This window comes from Phoca vitulina, unplaced genomic scaffold, assembly GCF_004348235.1.
Source record: "Phoca vitulina isolate PV1807 unplaced genomic scaffold, GSC_HSeal_1.0 scaffold11, whole genome shotgun sequence".
NCBI lineage: Eukaryota > Metazoa > Chordata > Mammalia > Carnivora > Phocidae > Phoca > Phoca vitulina.
Window position 1 is genome coordinate 44,033,297 of NW_022589714.1, and position 22,070 is coordinate 44,055,366.

Here is a 22,070-nt window from a genome sequence, read left to right on the forward strand (position 1 = left end):
CTCCTGCCTGATCACATTCTTTTTTTTCTTTTAATTTTTTTCATTCTTTTTTTCACTCCTGCCTGATCACATTCTTTTTTTTCTTTTAATTTTTTTCATTCTTTTTTTGTGATAATGTGGTATATCACTACTTCTTACCTTATCATTCCTTTTTTTAATCTTTTTTAATTTTCATCTTTAAGGTCACATTCCATCCCTTCATTATATTTACCATTATTTTTTGTATATATATAAGTTTTTCTTTCTTTAAAATTTTGGGAGGCAATTTCTTCTAACAGACCAAAATACACCCAAAATCTAGTGTGTGGCTCTGTTCTATTAACCAGCCTAATCATTTCTTTTTTTTTTTTTTTTTTTTTTTCCATTTCTTTTCCCCCGGTTTCAGGTCTCTTCTGATTTGTTTAGTGTATATTTTTCTGGGGTTGTTGTTACCCTTTTACCATTTTGTTCTCTCATTCATCTATTCTCCTCTGGACAAAATGACAAGATGGAAAAACTCACCTCAAAAAAAAAAGAACAAGAGCCAGTACTGACTGCCAGGGACCTAATCAATACAGACATAGGTAAGATGTTGGAACTAGAGTTCAGAATGATGATTTTAAAGATAGTACCTGGGCTTGAAAAAAGTATAGAATATACTAGAGAATCCCTTTCTGGAGAAATAAAAGAACTAAAATCTAACCAACTTGAAATCAAAAAGGCTATTAATGAGCTAAAATAAAAAATGGAGGCTCTAACTCCTAGGATAAATGAGGCAGAAGAAAGAATTAGTGATACAGAAGACCAAATGATGGAGAATAAAGAAGCTGAGAAAAAGAGAGATAAACAACTACTGGATCACAAGGGGAGTATTCGAGAGATAAGTGATACCATAAAGCAAAACAACATTAGAATAACTGGGATCCCAGAAGAAGAAGAAAGAGAGAGGGGGGCAGAAGGTATATTGGAGCAAATTATAGCAGAGAACTTCCCTAATTTGGGGAAGGAAACAGGCATCAAAATCCAGGAGGCACAGAGAACCCCTCTCAAAATCAATAAAAATAGGTCAACACCCCATCTAATAGTAAAACTCACAAGTCTCAGAGACAAAGAGAAAATCCTGAAAGCAGCTCAGGACAAGAGATCTGTAACCTACAGTGGTAGAAACATTAGATTGGCAGCAGACCTATCCACAGAGACCTGGCAGGCCAGAAAGGACTGGCAGGATATATTCAGAGCACTAAATGAGAAAAATATGCAGCCAAGAATACTATACCCAGCTAGGCTGTCATTGAAAATAGAAGGAGAGATAAAAAGCTTCCAGGACAAACAAAAACTAAAAGAATTTGCAAACACCAAACCAGTCCTACAAGAAATATTGAAAGGGGTCCTCTAAGCAAAGAGAGAGCCTAAAAGTAACATAGACCAGAAAGGAACACGGACAATATACAGTAACAGTCACCTTACAGGCAATACAATGGCACTAAATTCATATCTTTCAATTGTTACCCTGCATGTAAATGGGCTAAATGCCCCAATCAAAAGCACAGGGTATCAGATTGGATTAAAAAAAACAAGACCCATAGATATGCTGTCTGCAAGAGACTCATTTTAGACCCAAAGGCACCTCCAGATTGAAAGTGAGGGGGTGGAAAACCATTTACCATGCTAATGGACACCAAAAGAAAGCTGGGGTGGCAATCCTTATATCAGACAAATTAGATTTAAACCAAAGACTATAATAAGAGATGAGGAAGGACACTATATCCTACTTAAAGGGTCTATCCAACAAGAAGATCTAACAATTGTAAATATCTATGCCCCTAACATGGGAGCAGCCAATTATATAAGCCAATTAATTACAAAATCAAAGAAACACATCAACAATAATACAATAATAGTAGGGGACTTGAACACCCCCCTTGCTGAAATGGATAGATCACCTAAGCAAAAGATCAATAAGGAAATAAAGGCTTTAAATGACACACTGGACCAGATGGACTTCACAGATATATTCAGAACATTCCATCCCAAAGCAACAGAATACACATTCTTCTCTAGTGCCCATGGAACATTCTCCAGAATAGATCACATCCTAGGTCATAAATCAGGTCTCAACTGCTACCAAAAGATTGGGATCATTCCCTGCATATTTTTGGACCACAATGTTTTGAAACTAGAACTCAATCACAAGAGGAAAGTCGGAAAGAACTCAAATACATGGAGGCTAAAGAGCATCCTACTAAAGAATGAATGAGTCAACCAGGAAATTAAAGAAGAATTTAAAAAATTCATGGAAACCAATGAAAATGAAAACACAACTGTTCAAAATCTTTGGGATACAGCAAAGGCAGTCCTAAGAGGAAAGTATATAGCAATACAAGCCTTTCTCAAGAGACAAGAAAGGTCCCAAATACACAACCTAACCCTACACCTAAAGGAGCTGGAGAAAGAACAGCAAATAAAGCCTAAACCCAGCAGGAGAAGAGAAATAATAAAGATCAGAGCAGAAATCAATGAAATAGAAACCAAAAGAACAGTAGAACATATCAACAAAACTAGGAGCTGGTTCTTTGAAAGAATTAATAAGATTGATAAACCCTTGGCCAGACTTACCAAAAAGAAAAGAGAAAGGACCCAAATAAATAAAATCATGAATGAAAGAGGAGAGATCCCAACCAACACCAGAGAAATACAAACAATTATAAGAACATATTATGAGCAACTATATGCCAGCAAATTAGATAACCTGGAAGAAATGGATGCATTCCTAGAGATGTATCAACTACCAAAACTGAACCAGAAAGAAATAGAAAACCTGAGCAGACCCATAATCACTAAGGAAATTGAAGCAGTCATCAAAAACCTCCCAACAAACAAGAGCCCAGAGCCAGATGGCTTCCCAAGGGAATTCTACCAAACGTTTAAAGAAGAATTAATACTTATTCTTCTGAAACTGTTCCAAAAAATAGAAATGGAAGGAAAACTTCCAAACTCATTTTATGAGGCCACCATTACCTTGATCCCAAAACCAGTCAAAGACCCCCTCAAAAAGGAGAACTACAGACCAATATCCCTGATGAACATGGATGCAAAAATTCTTACCAAAATACTAGCCAATAGGATTCAACAGTACATTAAGAGGATTATTCACCATGACCAAATGGGATTTATTCCTGGGCTGCAAGGTTGGTTCAACATCCACCAATCAATCAATGTGATACAATACATTAATAAAAGAAAGAACAAGAACTATATGATCCTCTCAATAGATGCAGAAAAAGCATTTGACAAAGTACAGCATCCTTTCTTGATTAAAACTCTTCACAGTGTAGGAATAGAAGGTAGATACCTCAATATCATATAAGCCATCTATGAAAAACCCACAGCAAGTATCATTCTCAATGGGGAAAAACTGAAAACTTTTCCCCTAAGGTCAGGAACACGGCAGGGATGTCCACTATCACCACTGCTATTCAACATAGTATTAGAAGTCGTAGCCACAGCAATCAGAGAACAAAAAGAAATAAAAGGCATCAAATCAGCAAAGAAGAAGTCAAACTCTTTGCAGATGATATGATACTTTATGTGGAAAACCCAAAAGACTCCACCCCAAAACTGCTAGAACTCATACAGGAATTCAGTAAAGTGGCAGGATAGAAAATCAATGCACAGAAATCAGCGGCATTCCTATACATCAACAACAAGACAGAAGAAAGAGAAATTAAGGAGTCGATCCCATTTATAATTGCACCCCAAACCATAAGATACGTGAAATAAATCTAACCAAAGAGGCAAAGAATCTGTACTCAGAAAACTATAAAATACTCATGAAAGAAATTGAGGAAGACACAAAGAAATGGAAAAACGTTCCATGCTCATGGATTGGAAGAACAAGTATTGTGAAGATGTCAATACTACCTAGAGCAATCTACACATTTAATGCAATCCCTATCAAAAGACCATCAACTTTTTTCAAAGAAATGGAACAAATAATCCTAAAATTTGTATGGAACCAGAAAAGACTCCGAATAGCCAGAAGAGTGTTGAAAAAGAAAAGCAAAGCTAGTGGCATCACAATTCCTGAGTTCAAGCTCTATTACAAAGCTGTAGCTCAGCATTAGGGTACAGCCCAAAGACTTCGGGGTTATCTAGGGATGGCAGTGACTGGATGTACTCAAAATACTGATCCAGGGTTTTGCACAAGGGGATTTTATAACCAGTATAAAACAGAACGATGATTCAAACATCTCACTGAACCAGACCTATGCGGGAGAGAAAACAGAAGAATTAAAAGTGATGAACATCTAAATGAAAACTATAAACAAGGAAGGGTCACCTTATTTCCATTTTAATAGATTTTCATATTGGGTTTGAAAGGATCTTAAGAAAACCACTGATAGAAATAATTAGCACAAATATGAAGAAAAGAGAAAGGCCACATGACACAAAAACTGTGAAGCCTGAGCCTCTCTTGAACACCAAAGAAGATGCTTGCTAACAGTGACAGGAGAGCCAGCCTTGCAAGCACACTCTCTTTGCTCCAGTAAACTCATGACCCTCCATCCCACTTTTGAAGATGAATGAGAACACACTACAGAGAGGAGGCCATAACCACACACAGGAGAGAGGATCTGGGCACTTCCATGGCCTCCCTTTGCCCCCAAAACAGCGTTCATGCCGGGGAATGTGCTGTGCTCAGGGTGGCTCACAGCAGCACGCTCTACCACGCAAGGCCAGGAAAACTTAACAATTGTCTCCCCTCCCACCCCAAGCTGGAGAGCTCCCTCTGTTAATTAAATTATGTCCCTGGCCACAAGAAGTAAATGTATCCAACTGTCTTATTGTTTGCCTGAAGACATCCTTTTCTCATTCCATATGAATTGAGTATCTGTAATGTAAAAGCAAGAGAGCAAATATATAGTTGGTGTGAATAGACTTATTCTGAAGAGAAAAAAAAAAAAAAGAATGCTGAATGCCTATGAGCCAGATTTGAGGCAATGACTTCAGTGTCTAACAGAGCAATTTTCTCAGCAGGAAGGGAAATAACGGGAAGACAGGAGGAACAGAAGTGCAGGCAGGATGTCTGAATCACTCAGAGGAATCAATGTGAAAAGAGATGGGGATTGTGCTTTACTTCAGTGGGTTACACTTTCTCTAGCATCTTCCTTCCATATCCTTCTTCCAGCTCTTTTTAGGTCCAGTGATCACTCTCAAATATCCTGTGCTCTGGTTTTCTCTTCTGGAACACCCTCCCCCTGCCACCTCCCTCCCCCTGACCCAGTTCTATCCTAGTTAACTCCTGTGCACAAGGCATGGAGCTGAGAACTGGAATAGAAGGCAAAGGTGAGTCACACACCATTCTTTCCTCCAAGGAGCTTGTGACCCATTGGAGGGATAAGTCAATTACATAATAAACCACAGTGCAAAGTCCACTAAGGTAAGAGCCAGAGGAAATAAAAATAAGTAAAACAGAAGGAGGCTTAAAGCAGGAAGAGAGAATAGTCAGCTGGATGTCAGGTAAGGCTTTATCTGGGAAGTGATCTTAGAGATAAGACTTGAAGGATAGGATTTCGACAGGGGAACTCCCCAGTGACTGGGGAGACCACACCAGCAAAGGCACAGAGGAACTGATGCAAAAATGTGAGGCAGGGTGAGGAGATGGTGAAATCTAGGATAAATAGATCCAGGTGATGACTGGCGTTGATTTAAGAAATGAGGAACAGTTCGAAGTTATTAAAGAGAACAGTGCTATGATCATGGTCATTAATTAGAAAGGTTGTGTTTTTAGTGATGTGGATGACCAGGGAGGAGAAGGCCACAACAGTGACCACATTGAGTTCTCCAGTACCAATGACATAAATCTATAAAAGCAATATGAAGTTTCTTCCTGTTTTTCTATCACTTTATTAATACACCCACAAAGAGCTGGAGTCACAAACACACACACAGCTGAGTTCCAGCAAACTTGGAGGGCATTTTGGGGAATAGTCAACATAAGGAATAAGAAGTCAACATGGAAGGACTTTGGGAAACTCTAGAAGGTACCTTACAAAGATAAGCAGTCATCCTCCAAGGACAATAAATAAAGTTCTACAATTGTTGGTTTGAGAGGAGACACACCATAAGATGTTGAGAACAGAGAAAACAAACAGGGGTTCAAAGGTAAGCCCCAAGGATGTAAAATCAATGCAAAGAAATCAGTTGCATTTCTATACACCAACAAGACAGAAGAAACAGAAATAAAGGAGTCAGTCCCATTTGCAATTGCACCCAAAACCATAAGATACCTAGGAATAAATCTAACCAGAGAGGCAAAGAATCTGTACTCAGAAAACTATAAAATACTCATGAAAAAAATTGAGGAAGACACAAAAAAATGGAAAAACGTTCCATGCTCATGGATTGGAAGAACAAATATTGTGAAACTCTCTATGCTACCTAGAGCAATCTACACATTTAATGCAATCCTTATCAAAATACCATCAACTTTTTTCAAAGAAATGGAACAAATAATCCTAAAATTTGTATGGAAGCAGAAAAGACCCTGAAGAGCCAGAGGAATGTTGAAAAGAAAACCAAAGCTGGTGGCATCACAATGCCGGACTTCAAGTTCTATTACAAAGCTGTAATCATCCAGACAGTATGGTACTGGCACAAAAACAGACACATAGATCAGTGGAACAGAATAGAGACCCCAGAAATGGACCCTCAATTCTATGGTCCACTAATCTTCAACAAAGCAGGAAAGAATGTCCAATGGAAAAAAGACCGTCTCTTCAACAAATGGTATTGGGAAAATTGGACAGCCACATGCAGAAGAATGAAACTGGACCATTTCCTTACACTACACACAAAAATAGACTCAAAATGGATGAAAGACCTCAATGTGAGACAGGAATCCATCAAAATCCTAAAGAACACAGTCAGCAACCTCTTCGACCTCAGCCTCAGCGACTTCTTTCAAGAAACATCACCAAAGGCAAGGGAAGCAAGGGCAAAATGAACTATTGGGACTTCATCAAGATAAAAAGCTTTTGCACAGCACAGTCAACAAAACCAAAAGACAACCAACAGAATGGGAGAAGATATTTGCAAATGACATATCAGATAAAGGGCTAGTATCCAAAATCTATAAAGAACTTATCAAACTCAACACCCAAAGAACAAATAATCCAATCAAGATATGGGCAGAAGACATGAACAGACATTTGTGCAAAAAAGACATCCAAATGGCCAACAGACACTTGAAAAAGTTCTCAACATCACTCGGCATCAGGGAAATACAAATCAAAGCCTCAAAGAGATACCACCTCACACCAGTCAGAATGGCTAACATTAGCAAGTCAGGAAATGACAGATTTGGTGGGGATGCGGAAAAGAGGGAACACTCCTACACTATTGGTGCGAATGCAAGCTGGTGCAGCCACTGTGGAGAACAGTATGGAGGTTCCTCAAAAAGTTGAAAAATAGAGCTACCGTACGACCCAGCAATTGCACTACTGGGTATTTACCCCAAAGATACAAATGTAGTGATCCAAAGGGGCATGTGAACCCCAATGTTTATAGCAGCAATGTCCACAGTAGCCAAACTATGAAAAGAGCCTAGATGTCCATCAACAAATGAATGGATAAAGAATATGTGATGTGTATATATATATATATATATATATATACACACAATGGAATATTATGCAGCCATCAAAAAAATGAATCTTGCCATTTGCAATGACGTGGATGGAATTAGAGGGTATTATGCTAAGCGAATTAAGTCAATCAGAGAGTAGAATGTTGATTACCAGGGCTGTTGGGTAGGGGGAATCAGGAGATGTTTGTCAAAGCAATAAAACTTTAAGTTATAAAATGAATAGGTTTGGGGGATTTAATGTACAGCACGGTGATTATAGGTAATACTAATATATACTCGAATGTTGCTAAGACAGTTCACCTTAAATGTCATCACCAAAAACAAAACAAAAAAAAGGTAATTAGGTGAGATGATGGAGTATCAGCTAATGCTACAGTGGTAATCAGTTCGCAAAATATAAGTGTATTAAATCAACATGTTATATACAGCCTACAACTTACCATGTTTTATGTCATTACATCTCAATTAAGCTGGAAAAAAATTTAACTATATATTTGAAAAAAATGCAAACATACCTCATGAATATTTTTAATATTTATAGCAACATCATTGTGACAGCGAACAAAAAATACACATAATCCTTTTAGTTTCTCCGGGGCTGCGTTGTCTATATATAATCTCATCATTTTCCCCCCTTTGGTTGCTCCAGCAATAGTTCGACCACACTCTGAAAACAAAAGTCAAGAACATAGTGTGTGATCACATAACGGATTGACTGTGATAAATGACTATGGATCTCACAGCATTGCTTCTTGCTTCACCTTACTGTAAGGAATTTTTGATGATTGTAATAAATTTTTTGTCTACAAAAAGACATCGCTAATTGGAATACTTGAAGTGCAGCCTCCCCTGCTACCTTTCCCTGAGTTCTTCACTTTTTCTCCTTTTGGCCTCGCCTCAGGCAGGGTCTTCACACAGACTGTTCTACCCCATCTCCGACCCTTTGCCTCCCCAATTCCTACTTATCTTTCAGATCTCGGCTGAAGCCCAAGTCTCTTAGAAGCCTTCACTGACTCCCCAGAGAGGATTTAGTCCCCTAGTGAAAACACTTATAGCCCCCAAGTTATACTAAATTCTTCCTCAACTTGATTTCAGTGAAAATTAATCATTTAATTTTAAAAACTATTAAAAATATAATTTTGTTAGATGGTTGGTTGTACTATTAATAAGCAAAATTTAGCAGTCTTCCTATTCACAATAATTTAAAATATGATAAAAGAAATTTTAAAATCCCCATCCCAAAACCATGAAAATATTTTGTCTTCCCAGCCTTCCCTCCTTTGGGTGTGGGGGATTCCTCCTGTCCCGTGACTCTGGAGGACACCAGTCTCAAGGCTCTGACGTGGTGGGCATGTGCAAATGAGACTGATCAGACTCTCTGCAAGAATGTCAGTCCTGCCTGGAGGCACACAAAGGTAAAAGGGGACTGGAGGGATGTCAATCCAGTGATGAATCCTAAAGAAACTGCCCTGAAATCTGTGGAAATGCTCTATTCCTGTCCTTCCCAAGGCCAAGTGGTTTGACTAGTTCAATTTTGTGAACAGCCCAGACTTTTTTTTTTTTTTTTTTTTTTTGCTTATGTAAGCCAGAGTCTATTGCTGTTGCCTACAACCAAAGAACCATGATACACAGTATGTAAGTGCTCAAATGCTCATTCATGGAGGTTGGCACAGAGAGGTACCTCTACCCTTAATAACCTCCCTCCCCTTTTTCCTTGATAAGAAAACCCATTGTCTCATCCAGCAATGTGTACATCCCCAAGGAGACTACTGCTTTCTCAGCCCCCTAACCCCTATGGTAGCCACATTACACAGTTCTGGCTGATAAGACATAAGATAAGCTTATGATTTCCTGATAACGGGGAGAGGCAAGGCCCTTTCCCACAAGCACCTTGAACTTGGATGTGATGTCTAGAGCTTCATCTTATAACCATATGGGGCAAACATGAACACAAAAGCCAACATTTAAAAATGACAGAATAGGAAGAAAAAAAGTATCTAGGTTTCTGATGACAATACTGAGCATTTGAACCATTGCCAGCCACTGCCCACCTTGTTATGAAAGAAAAATAGATCCCCTCTTTGTTTAAGACACTATTAGGACTTCCATTACCTACAGCTAAACATATTCTGTATACATCTACATATTCGGTACACCCATCAACAGGGGAATGGTTTCTAAAAATCACAATGCAGCTATACTATGGAATACTGACAGCATTTTTAAAACTTTTTCAAAAAAATATTTATTTATTTGAGAGAGAGAGAGAGTACACAAGTGGAGGCAGAGGTAGAGGGAAAGGGTCAAGCAGACTCCCCAATGAGAAGGGAGTCCAATGCAGGGCTCGATCCCAGGACCCCAAGATCATGACCTGAGCCAAAATCAAGAGTCACATGCTCAACCAACTGAACCACCCAGGCACCCCTGTACAGCATTTTTAAAATGAGGTAAATTTATATATAATGACATAGAAAATGTCTGGGCTATACTGTCAAATGCAAAACTCAAATCAAGAATAAAATTTATTATATGATCACATTTTTAAATGATAATAAGCATTTATATATTAACAGATGCATATGAGAAAGACAGGTAGTGGAATATTTACCAAGCTAATAAATGTATAACTTTTCTAGGTAGCAAAATAATAATTAAAAATATATCTATCTTGGGCCACCTGAGTGGCTCAGTCGGTTAAGCCTCCAACTCTTGATTTCAGCTCAGGTCATGATCTCGGGATTGTGAGATTAAGCCCATCTTGGGTTCTGTGCTGAGTGTGGAGCCTGCTTGGGATTCTCTCTCTCCCTCTCCCTCTCTCTCTCCCTCCCTCCCCTCATGCACACAGGCTCTCTCTTTCTCTCTAAAAAAACAAAACAAAACAAAACAAACAAACAAACAAAATATATATATATATATATATCTTTTCTCCTGCCAATTCCCCTCCTGCAAATTCTTCCTAAAGGCTTCCTAATCCACATTAGCCTCAGTGATAATCACTGAGGCATTATTTAAAAGAGCAAAAAGTTGTAAATAACCTAAGTTCTAATAATAAGAGATAAGTTTTAAAAATAATAGTTATAGTAGCCTAATGAAATACAATGCAGCTGTTTAAAAGTTAATTGTAAAAAATGTATCTAGTGGCATGAAAAAGAGAATATTATCAAATTTTAAAGGCCACCATAAAAATAACATGTAGAGGGCGCCTAGGTGGCTCAGTTGTTAAGCGTCTGCCTTCGGCTCAGGTCATGATCCCAAGGTCTTGGGGTCGAGTCCCACATTGGGCTCCCTGCTCAGCAGGAAGCCTGCTTCTCCCTCTCCACTCCCCCTGCTTGTGTTCCCTCTCTCGTTGTGTCTCTCTCTGTCAAATAAATAAATAAAATCTTTAAAAAAAAATAAAAATAAAAAAACAACATGTAGAGTTGGATCCCATTTTGTAGCATCCTATTTTGTAGTATCCCATTTTGTAGCATAATATCTACATATTACAAAAAGGGATCCAGCTCTATGTATACATGTATATATATGCACACACACTCTATACATATACATAACTTTCTCTCTCTTTTTCCCTCCCTCCCGCCCTTTCTCCAAATAAGAGGGGAGGGGCAAAGAAGTTATAGAGGAATATTCATCAAGGAATTAACAGCGCCTATTCCAAATGGCTGAGAATGTGGGTGGTTTTTATTTCTCTTCTCATTGTAGGTATTTTCTTATATTAAAGAATTAAATGAAAATAGAAGAACATAATCAAGTGCTGTATTTCACAATGCAAACTTTAAATGAGACAGGAGGAGTTTGGAGAAAAGTGATGGATGGGTTTGGAACACCCTGGGCAGGCTCTGTAGAAAAGAGAATGTCAGAGGTGATCCGAAGGGGTAGGATTTGGCTGGGTATAGAGAAAAAAGGCATTCTGAGAGAGTCAGGAGGGCAGAGCAAAGGGCACAGATATGACCCTGGAATGTCCAGAAAACAAGGAAGAGACTGGCTTAAAGGGAGCAGCAAATTCATGTCTGCAAGAATAGTAGCGCAGGCTAAAGGAACACTGTGTATCCAGGTTATAATGGGCCTTAGCAGAGAAATGAGGGTTTTGGACCCAATCCAATAACTAGGAGCACAATGAAAGGTTTACTTTTCAGAATTTTTACTGAGGGATAACATACAGTGTTAGATTAGTTTCAGGTGTACAATGTAATGATTCAACAATTCTATATATTTCTCAGTGCTCACCAAGATAAGTGTGCTCTTAATCCCCTTTATCTATTTCATGCAGTCCTCCACCCACCTCCCCTCTAGAAACCACCAGTTTGTTCTCTGTATTTAAGAGGCTGGTTTTATTGTTTGTTTGTCCCTCTTTTTTTCTTGGTTCCTTTGTTTTGTTTCTTAAATTCCACATATATGTGAAATCCTATGGTATTTGTCTTTTTCTGACTGACTTATTTCACTTAGCATTATACCCTCTAGGTCCACCCATGCTGTTGCAAATGGCAAGATTTCATTCTTTTTTTTTTTAAGATTTTATTTATTTATTTGAGAGAGAGAGAGCAAGAGCAGAGGGGAAAAGAAGAGGGAAAGGGAGAACCAGACTCCCTGCCAAGCAGGGAGCCCAATGTGGGACTCGATTCCTGGACCCTGGGATCATGGCCTGAGCTGAAGGCAGATGCTTAACCAACTGAGCCACCCAGGCGCCCCAAGATTTCATTCCTTTTTATGGCTGCAACCCAAGTTTCCATCCATAGATGAATGGATAAAGATGTGGTATATATATATACATACAAATGAATAAAAGATTTACTTTTAAAGGAATAAGCAGTGTAAATTTCAGAGAGGGAATCTGGTTTCAGAGCTACAGGCTTTCAATCTAGAATACTAGGGCAGGCATGAGATATGAGCCTCAGCTAAAGGCAGCAGAGGAGAAAAATGAGAAAGAACCAATAGGAGGGACAATCCATAAGACTTCAAAGATAAGTAGTCTAAAACCAAAAGGATGGCCCATGCATCTGGTTATCAAGACAAAATTTCACATCCTGGTAGTGTTAATTATTTTAGGAATCCTGCAAATAATAAGGAAGCCATATATTCCAACTGACAGCTGCAGCAGACAAAATGCTGACCCAAGACCACTGGGACAGCTGCTGAGCTCTCACAGGGTTTCCTGTCTATTACTAGTCACCTGAGAACCTGTGTGCAAAATGGCTCCACCTGTTTCAGGGAAAATGGAATTAAATTCTAGTGAAAACATGTATCCACCAGGAGATATCAATGATTTCTGTAAGTATGTTTTCTCCTTATATTATAGTAGTGCCTGACATATATATTTGGGCTGAAAAAGTATTGTTTTTAAGACACTTTTTTTTCGGGGCACCTGGGTGGCTCAGACAGTTGGGCATCCAGCTCTTGATTTCGGCTCAGGTCATGATCTTAAGATTGTGAGACTGAGCCCCATATGGGACTCCATGCTCAGCACAGAGTCTGCTTGAAATTCTCTCTCCCTCCCCCTTGGCCCCTCCCTGCTTGCACATGCTCTCTCTCTCTCAAATAAATCTTAAAAAAAAAAAAAGACACTCTTCTCCACACATAAGCTTCTGATAAATTTTCTTTATAAATATACTTCTATGTAAATATATAAAATTTATAAATATATATCTATTTATAAGAGAAAAGATAGGCTGTACTTTAACATTCATTAACTAATAGCCAGCACATTGCCCTCATAAAACACCCTTACCAAGGCCAGGGACATCTCCTTCCTGGTACAAAAATTTCAATGTCTTACAACCGTCTTTCATAAAAAAATGAGCAAAGGCTTCCAGCTGTTAAATAAAAGAGAAAATGATGATCAATAAAATGACTAGTTATATTAGCTACAATAAAACGAACCACACCCTGGGCTAGGCATTGTATATGCCTTTATCCTCATCATTTTGTAGATTAAAAAAAAAAAAAAAGAGGCTCAATGACTTTTTTCGAGATACACAGTGACAGGGACATCAGAAGCAGGATTAGAATTTGAACTACTTTAACTCCAAAATTACCATGAAATATATGGTGAATTCTATTTCTGAACCTACACTGATGATCTGCATATATAAGCAGGCAGCCACTTACCTGACCCTGCCTCACAGACAGACCCTCCTATAAGTAGGAGTAAATGAATGAGTCCAACTGGAGGTAAATATAAAGAATTATTATTTTTAAAAAACTATTCTTAAAAGCTGACTTGGAGAACAAAAAACTTGCCTTACCAACTAATTGGGTTTTTAAACCAATTATTTGAGTAATTATGTTTTTAGATATTGTCATTTGACCCAAATTGTAGCCAAATTAATATAGGAACAAATTATTATAATGAGAGTCTCCCATGTTTATGAGCATGAAGCTCTTATTTAATTACTTATAAGTCAGTGTCATATCTTAGCAGAAAAATAAATAGGTCATGTAAGCAAAAATCCTCACACACTATTTGGGAAGTACAAAGTTACTCAACCCACTTCACTTAGTCCACTGAGTCTATACCTAAGTGTCGCTCTCGAGCAGTGGGTTTTTCTTCACTTACTGGCCATGTGTGGGAGGTACGTCAGATCTGGCAAAGCCTCTCCCCCTAGGACAATGGTTCTCAAACTTTAGTGTGCATCAGAGAAGCACCTAGGGCTTCTAAAAAAAATACAGAATGCTGGCCCTGAGGACTTGCATTTCTAAAAAGTTCCAGTTGAGGGGTGCCTGGGTGGCTCAGTTGGTTGAGCATCTGACTATTGATTTCAGCTCAGGTCATGATCTCGGGGTCATGAGATTGAGCCCCACATGGGTCTCTGCGATCAGCAGGGAGTCTGCTTGAGATTCTCCCTTGCCTTCCCCTTCAGCTCTTCCTCCTGCTCTTGCTACCTCTCTCTCTTTCTGAAATAAATAAATCTTTAAAAAATTCCAGGTGATGCTGATGCTGCTGCTTCTGGGACCCCATTTGAGACCCACCACCCCAGGAAGTGAAACAGAGCCACACAGATGTACCAAATTTGAGCCCTTCATTTTCTACTCTTCCATCTCACACATAAATTTGACTCTTGCATAATTACAATCTGAAAGATAAAAAAACTGTCAGCACAGCGATTGTTGCCCAGTTCCATAAATACTTTATTGCTGTATCTGATTGTATGACCCACGAGATTTGAAAGTATCCAAATTACCAAAAACAGCGCCCATACCCGTGATAAAAAGACATCCCAATATCAAATGCAACAAATTCTTACTCTTTAGACACACTGTACTCCTGAGACCAGAAGAGTGAATGTTGTCATGGGCTGAAATCATGACTGCAAATTAAAAATTCACATACATTTTACAAATAGTTCATCTGAGCTTTACCACTGCCTGGCACTGAGGTGGCATTATTATGCCCCTCTTGCCAAAGACAGAAGTAAAGCTAAAAAGAATTTGAGAAAAAGACCCAAAGACACACAACCACGAGTTCAGAGCCTGGAACCAGAAGCCAGCCTTGGGCCTCCAGGGCTGTGCTCCATCCACAGAACCACACCGCTGTTGCCTCGACTTTGGAAAACACTGTCATGTAAGCCAGGAAAGCAAGATAGTCTGCGATTATCCTGAGCAGTGCTGAATGGAGAGAGCAGCAAAAGCACGGACACAGATGCAGTAGAAACTTCTGTATTGGTCAGGGTCCTGGCAAGAAAAGAAGTCCCAAAAATGGGTTCTTGAAGAAACTTTATAATGAAGAGGCTATTCTAGAGAGAAGGGTTAAGGGAAGCTGTGACACTAGCAGCAAAAATAGGACTATCGACAAAGGAAAAAGCAGCACCAGCCAAGGCCTGAAAGTGTGATGAGTGGGGGAAGGGGGTAGCTGGGAGCAAGTGGACACGGAGTAGTGGAGGGAGAATGGCTTGGCTGTAGCCAGAAAATATGGCCAAGCAGGGAGGGGTCAGACTTGTCTCCCTTCTGCCCTCCTATCTCCTGCTGGGGCCTCCTAGTGACTGAGTACCATGCAAACCAGAGAGCAAGGGAGCCCAGGTGATGGGTTCTAGAGAGGTCAGCCTTCCAGGCCACAGAGTCGGTGGTAAAGACTAGATAACAGATCTGAAGGCAAACAAAATGACCATCACACCCTCTACTGTCCACCCTTTGTGGGACCTTTAATGAGCTACTTTCACTCTGGATTGCTACACCAGGCTTCACCTAAAAGGAAAACCCTTCCATATACCAGTTTCCTAAATCATCACACCAAACTAGGCCGCCCCTCCTTCCTGATTCCATCTCTTTATTCACCTGTCCACCAATCTTGATGCCAATTTAGGTGCCTGCCTTGTCCCTTCAACCAAATAAGCTTTCTGAGCTCTCCCAGATTTTGAGATTGGTTTCTCTCCAGGCTGGACTATCTCCCCTCCACGGTGGCTTTGCAACTGCTAAACAACTCTTACAGAAACACCTTTCTTGGTGTGAGTCTTCCCTTAAGACTTACATTTCCCTAGATTTCCTAGATGTGCAGCCTAAGCAGTGTCTAACCTGGTCCATGACGGCCTTCGAGGAAGAACCTAAGCACCCAAACCCAAAGTACAAGACATACTCTGAGAATGACAAATGGAAGGGTTTGCAGGCATATGACATTGGCATGCTGGCCAGTGAGAAACACTTGCTCCATTCACTCTCCTGGTCTCAGGAGTACAATGTGTCTAAAGAGTAAGAATTTGTTGCATTTGATATTGGGATGTCTTTTTATCACGGGTATGAGCGCTGTTTTTGATAATTTGAATACTTTCAAATCTGGTGGGTCATACAATTAGATACAGCAATAAAGTATTTATGGAACTGGGCAAGCCCAGAAAGCCAACTGGCAAATATTTAAGAGTGAGACTACCAGTTCTGCAGACACCCATCTCCCTAACTTAGTCCTAGCAGCTGTCCTTCTCTGAAGGTACTAGCCAGGACCAATGTCTACACCTGGACCCTTTGCAGAGCTGCTGGGATTCCCACTATGGGATTAACCAAATTTATGGCCTAGCAACTTTCAGGTGAAACAAGGTTGATCACTATCTTGCCATATGGATGGTATCATCCACAGCCAGGACAGGCTACCAAATTTGTGAGCTACAGGCCCAGTGAAAAATAAAAATGTAGGAACACTTGTTAAAAAATTATTAAGAATTTCAAGGTGGAGTCTCCTAACTAGAGAGAACAAACTGATGGTTACCAGAAGGGAGGTTGGTGACATGATGGGGGAAATAGGTGATGAGGATTAAGGAGGGCACTTGCTGTGATGAGCACCAGATGTTTTATGTAAGTGTTGAATCACTAAGTTCTACACCTGAAACTAATATTACATTGTATGTTAACTAACTGGAATTTAAATAAAAACTTATCTTAAAAAGTAGAGTACTTAGAAGGTTAAATCCCCTCTTTACCTCAGCTTGGTGGATGGTTGCCATGTTTATTTTCAACCTAACGGAAGTCTGAGAGTTTATTCTCTGGAGAGGTCTCTGAACTGCAGGATGCCAAGCACAAACCCTAACCCTAATCTTAACCCTGACCCTAAACCTAATTCTACCCCTACCAGTAACCCCTAAACTCTACCTCTAACCCTGTCTCTAACCCTAAACCTAACCTCTGGAGAGGTCTCTGAACTGCAGGATAATAGGCACATACCCTCACACTGGCCTTAACCCTAACTCTAACCCTAACCCTAACCCTTATTATAACCCTAAACAGAATCCTAATTCAGGATCTGACGGAAAAAAAAGATTTAGTATGTATACACACACACACACACACACACACACACACACACACACACACACAGAGAGAGAGAAAGGAATATTACTCAGCCATAAAAAAGAATGAAATCTTGCCATTTACAAAGATGTGGATGGAGGTAGAAAGCATTATTCTAAGCAAAAACCTTATCCTAACCCAAACACACGCCCTAACCCTTAACCCTAACACTAACCCTATCTTAACCCTAAACTTATCCCTCTGGAGTGGTCTCTGAACTGCAAAATAATAGGCACATACAATCACACTGGCCCTAACCCTAACCCTTATTCTGGCCCTAAACCAAGCCCTAATCCTAGATCTGAGGGGGAAAAAAAGATTTGGTATACATATACAATGGCATATTACTCACCCATTAAAAAGAGTGAAATCTTGCCATGCAAATGGATGGATGTTAGAGAGTATTATTCTAAGCAAAATCAATCACTCAGAGAAAGACAAATATCCTATGATTTCACTCATATGTGGAATTTAAGAAACAAAAAAACAAGCAAATGGGGGGTGGGAGAGAAACAGAAATATAAACCAAGAAACAGACTTAACTATAGAGAACACACTGATGGTTATCAGAGGGGAATTGGTTGAGGGGGATGAGTTGCATAGGTGATGGTGATTACCAAGTGTACTTGTAACGAGCACCGGATGTAGTATGGAGGTGCTGAATCACCATATTGTACATGAGAATCTAATATTACACTATATGTTAACTAACTGGAATTAAAATAAAATCTTTAAGGGACTCCTGGTGGCTCAGTCGGTTAAGCGTCTGTCTTTGGCTCAGGTCATGATCCCAGGGTCCCGGGATTGAGTCCCATATCAGGCTCCTTGCTCAGTGGGGAGCCTGCTTCTCCCTCTGCCTGTTTCTCTCACTCTCTCATTCTCTCTGACAAATAAATAAATAAAATATTTTAAAAAATAAATAAAATAAAATCTTTAAAAAAAAGAATTTCAAGGTGGATACTGTCAATTCATCTTTGACAAAAGAGGCAAGAATTATGCGATGGGAAAAAGAATGTCTCTTCAACAAATAGTGCTGGGAAAAGTGGACAGCTACATGCAAAAGAATGAAACTGGACCACTTTCTTACACCACACACAAAAATAAACTCAAAATAGACTAAAGACCTATACGTGATACCTGAAACCATAAAAATCCTAGAAGAGAGCATAGGCAGCTATTTCTCTGACGTCAGCCATAGCAACATTTTTCTAGATCTGTCTCCTGAGGCAAGGGAAATAAAAGCAAAAATACACTATTGGGACTACATCAAAATAAAAAGCTTCTGCACAGCAAAGGAAACAGTGAACAAAACAAAAAGGCAACTTCCTGAATGGGAGAAGATATTCACAAATGATATATCTGATAAAAGGTTAGTATCCAAAATACATAAAGAACTGATACAACTCAACATCAAAAAAACCCAAATAGTCCAATTTAAAAATGGGCAGTAGGGTGCCTGGGTGACTCAGTTGGTTAAGCAACTGCCTTCGGCTCAGGTCATGATCCTGGAGTCCCGGGATCGAGTCCCGCATCGGGCTCCCTGCTCAGCGAGGAGCCTGCTTCTCCCTCTGACCCTCCCCCCCTCATGTACTCTCTCTCATTCTCGCTCTCTCAAATAAATAAATAAATCTTTAAAAAAAAAAAATGGGCAGAAGACATGAACAGATATTTCTCCAAAGAAGACATACAGGTGGCCAACAGACACACGAAAAGATGCTCAACATCACTCATCATCAGGGAAATGAAAATCAAAGCTTTAATGAGATATTACCTCACAACTGTCAGAATAGCTAATATCAAAAACCTAAGAAACAAGTGCTGGCGAGGATGTGGGGAGAAAGGAACCCTGGCTCACTGTTGGTGGGAATGCAAACTGGCGCAGCTGCTGTGGAAAAATGGTATGGAGGTTCCTCAAAAAGTAAAAATAGTAAAAATAGAACTACCCTACAATTCAGTAATCACACTACTGGGGATTTACTCAAGAACATTAATTCAAAGGGATGCATGCACCTCTATGTTTATTGCAGCATTATTTACAATAAGGTTATGGAAGTAGCCCATAGATGAATGGGTAAAAAAGATATGGTATATATAAATGATGGAATATTACTCAGCCATAAAAAAGAATGAAATCTTGCCATTTGCAACAACATGGATGGAGCTAAAGGGTACAATGTTAAGCAAAATAAGCCAGTCAGAGAAAGACAAATACCACATTATTTCACTCATATGTAGAATTTAAGAAATAAAACAAAGGAAAAAAAGAAGAGAGACAGACAGACAAAGTAACAGACCCTTAACTATAGAGAACAAACTGGTGGTTACCAGAGGGGAGGTGGGTAGGGGGATGGGTGAAATAGGTGATGGGGGTTGAAGACTACACTTATCATGATGAGCACCAGGTGATGTACAGAACTGTTGAATCACTATTTTGTTCACCCGAAACTAATATAACACTCTATGTTAACTATACTGGAATTAGAAAACTTAAAAAAAATTTTTTTGAAGAAATTCCAGGTGGTGACAGGAAACCATTGAACCAAGTGAAGGGCCCTTCCGCACAGGGATCTATCTGATCCACAGTCCATATGCCCAGGCAGCCACCCTTGACCACACCTGTACATTCCTGCAGGGAATTGTGGTGACCTGAGAAACTACACTCTTATTTCCAGTTGGTTGCAGCAGTGCCTCTTGTTTTATGTGCACAATTCATGCATTTTCCTATCTTTCACCATTAAAATAGCTCAGTTATTGATCTCTTTGCATCAATCACATTCCCAGATTATCATAACACACTAAGGAATGAGCAATCCCACTCATACTATCAGAGGACTGCCAGTTTTCAACTTTTATAAGGATCCTGACAGAAAAGGCAGACAACTTTCCAGAACTTGGCAACACATCGCATCAAGCAAGAGAGAGACTCCTTTAGGAACCATCCCACCAAATCTGGGCTCCTAGAGCCAGCTAATAAAGTTTTGCCCAAGTTCACTGGTCCCTGTAAAAGCAGGGGGTACGCACCCCAATGATGACAACCTCACCACAACACTGCCCGATACCCAACGCTCTCACCAGTACATTCAATGGGACAATCAGTGCACCACCAGTATGTACCTGCTCCTTGGTCTTGCTGGGCTCCAGGCCAGTCCACAACTAGGGTTGGTAAAAACCTCAAGCAACCTGTAGTACTATTTTTGAAAGTTAATTTAGAAGCTGAGCTATCAGAAAGGAAGCTGTGATACTGCTTCTGGAAGCTTCTATGAAAGTCACAGCTTATCTGTATTACTCTAATGAGGGTGACCATAGACATTCATCAGCCCAAACTGGGACCTTTTAGAGTAAAAGGAGGGGCCGTTAATAATTATGCCAGGAAAGTAGGCATAATCTAGGACTGTCCCTGGCATGCTGAGACACACGGTAATAATCATCTTGTTGTTTTCTACTATGCTCATGCAAAAGTCATTGTTCCCTAGCTCATATGTATGCAGTTTGTTCATCTACCCAAATGATTTGCATATGTAGTTCATACAACCTGTACTTTTAGAATATTTAACTCTACCTGTGCTCGACTATACCTCTAACCTCTAAAGGCATTTTGAGTTAGAATTTTAGCCAAATTCTAGTAGCTAACTCTTCCCTTTCATTCCTCTTCAATAGTACACCTAACTAGAAATATGATTCAACTGGCTATAGTTCTATAAAACTTCTTAATGGGTAAAATTTCAACCTTCCCTTTCTAAGTGTTTTGTTGTTCATTACAATGACTCCAGCTTCTTAAAGCAATTAGCTCTCAAAGAGCAATTAAAAAATAATGATAAGATTTAAACTTACAGATGGACAATCCAAAATTAATTCTTCAACGGTTACTAAGTCCAGGCCAAGCTTTTCTGCTAGAATTTCAAATATATATTTGTATGAAGGGTCAATTTTCATTTTTCGGTTTTCCCTTGCATCTCTAAATCTTGCCTAAAGAATGAAAACCATGGGTAAAAATTGTAATTATGAAGAAAAACCACCAAAAACATTTAACTTGACATAAAAGTGACACACATGAAGAATCTTATTATAAGAAAAACCTGTCTCTCTTTTAATGTTTCCTGTAGATTTGGAATACCGCTCATGCTTCGGCGGTATCGGGATGATCTATGGGAAGATTGAGAAAGCATTTCAGAAAGCATGGATTGACCCAGTCGGAGTGTAGGCCTAGGTCGAACTCTGTGTGCATCCAGCTCATCGTCCTCTGGAAGAATTATCCTTTCATCAGAAGGAATGAAATTCAGATAATCACTTCCAGAAGGAGCAGGACCTGTTTCGTAAAGAGAGCCGGCATCTAGAGCTGAGGCCGCCTCTGTCACAGGGGGCGGAGCCCCTTCATCTGAAGGAGGAGGAGCCTCTTCTCCTGGATCCCGAGGGGCATTCTCTTCTGACCCAGGGGGGACTGCCTCTCCTGAAAAGCGAGGAGCTGCTTCTTTCCGAGGGGGTGGACCGCCTTCTTCCGCGCTCATGTTATCGGCTTTTTCCTCCCATGGAGCACCTTAAACTTCAAAACCTAGAATGATAAAACCTAGAATGATAAAACGTTTTCTTTTAAAACTGTACAATAAGTTGAATGTTCTCTGTTAATTTATTCCTCCCCTTGAACCTAGACAGGTAGCAAAATTATCTATTTCTCCCT

At 39.6% G+C, this 22,070-nt stretch overlaps 1 protein-coding gene across 1 annotated transcript in view; it reads right to left on the bottom strand.

Moving 5' to 3' along the window:
* DNAH8 (dynein axonemal heavy chain 8) overlaps positions 1-21,703 on the bottom strand; it is a 369,397-nt gene extending 347,694 nt beyond the window's left edge. Inside the window, exons 1-4 of the mRNA XM_032410111.1 lie at positions 21,472-21,703; positions 21,227-21,361; positions 13,353-13,437; positions 8,143-8,294 (exon numbers count right to left, since the gene is read on the bottom strand). Of these exons, the coding sequence (XP_032266002.1) occupies positions 8,143-8,294; positions 13,353-13,437; positions 21,227-21,361; positions 21,472-21,573 (474 nt within the window). The 5' untranslated portion in view covers positions 21,574-21,703. The remainder of the gene's footprint in view (positions 1-8,142; positions 8,295-13,352; positions 13,438-21,226; positions 21,362-21,471) is intronic.
* Between the last annotated feature and the right edge of the window lie 367 nt (positions 21,704-22,070).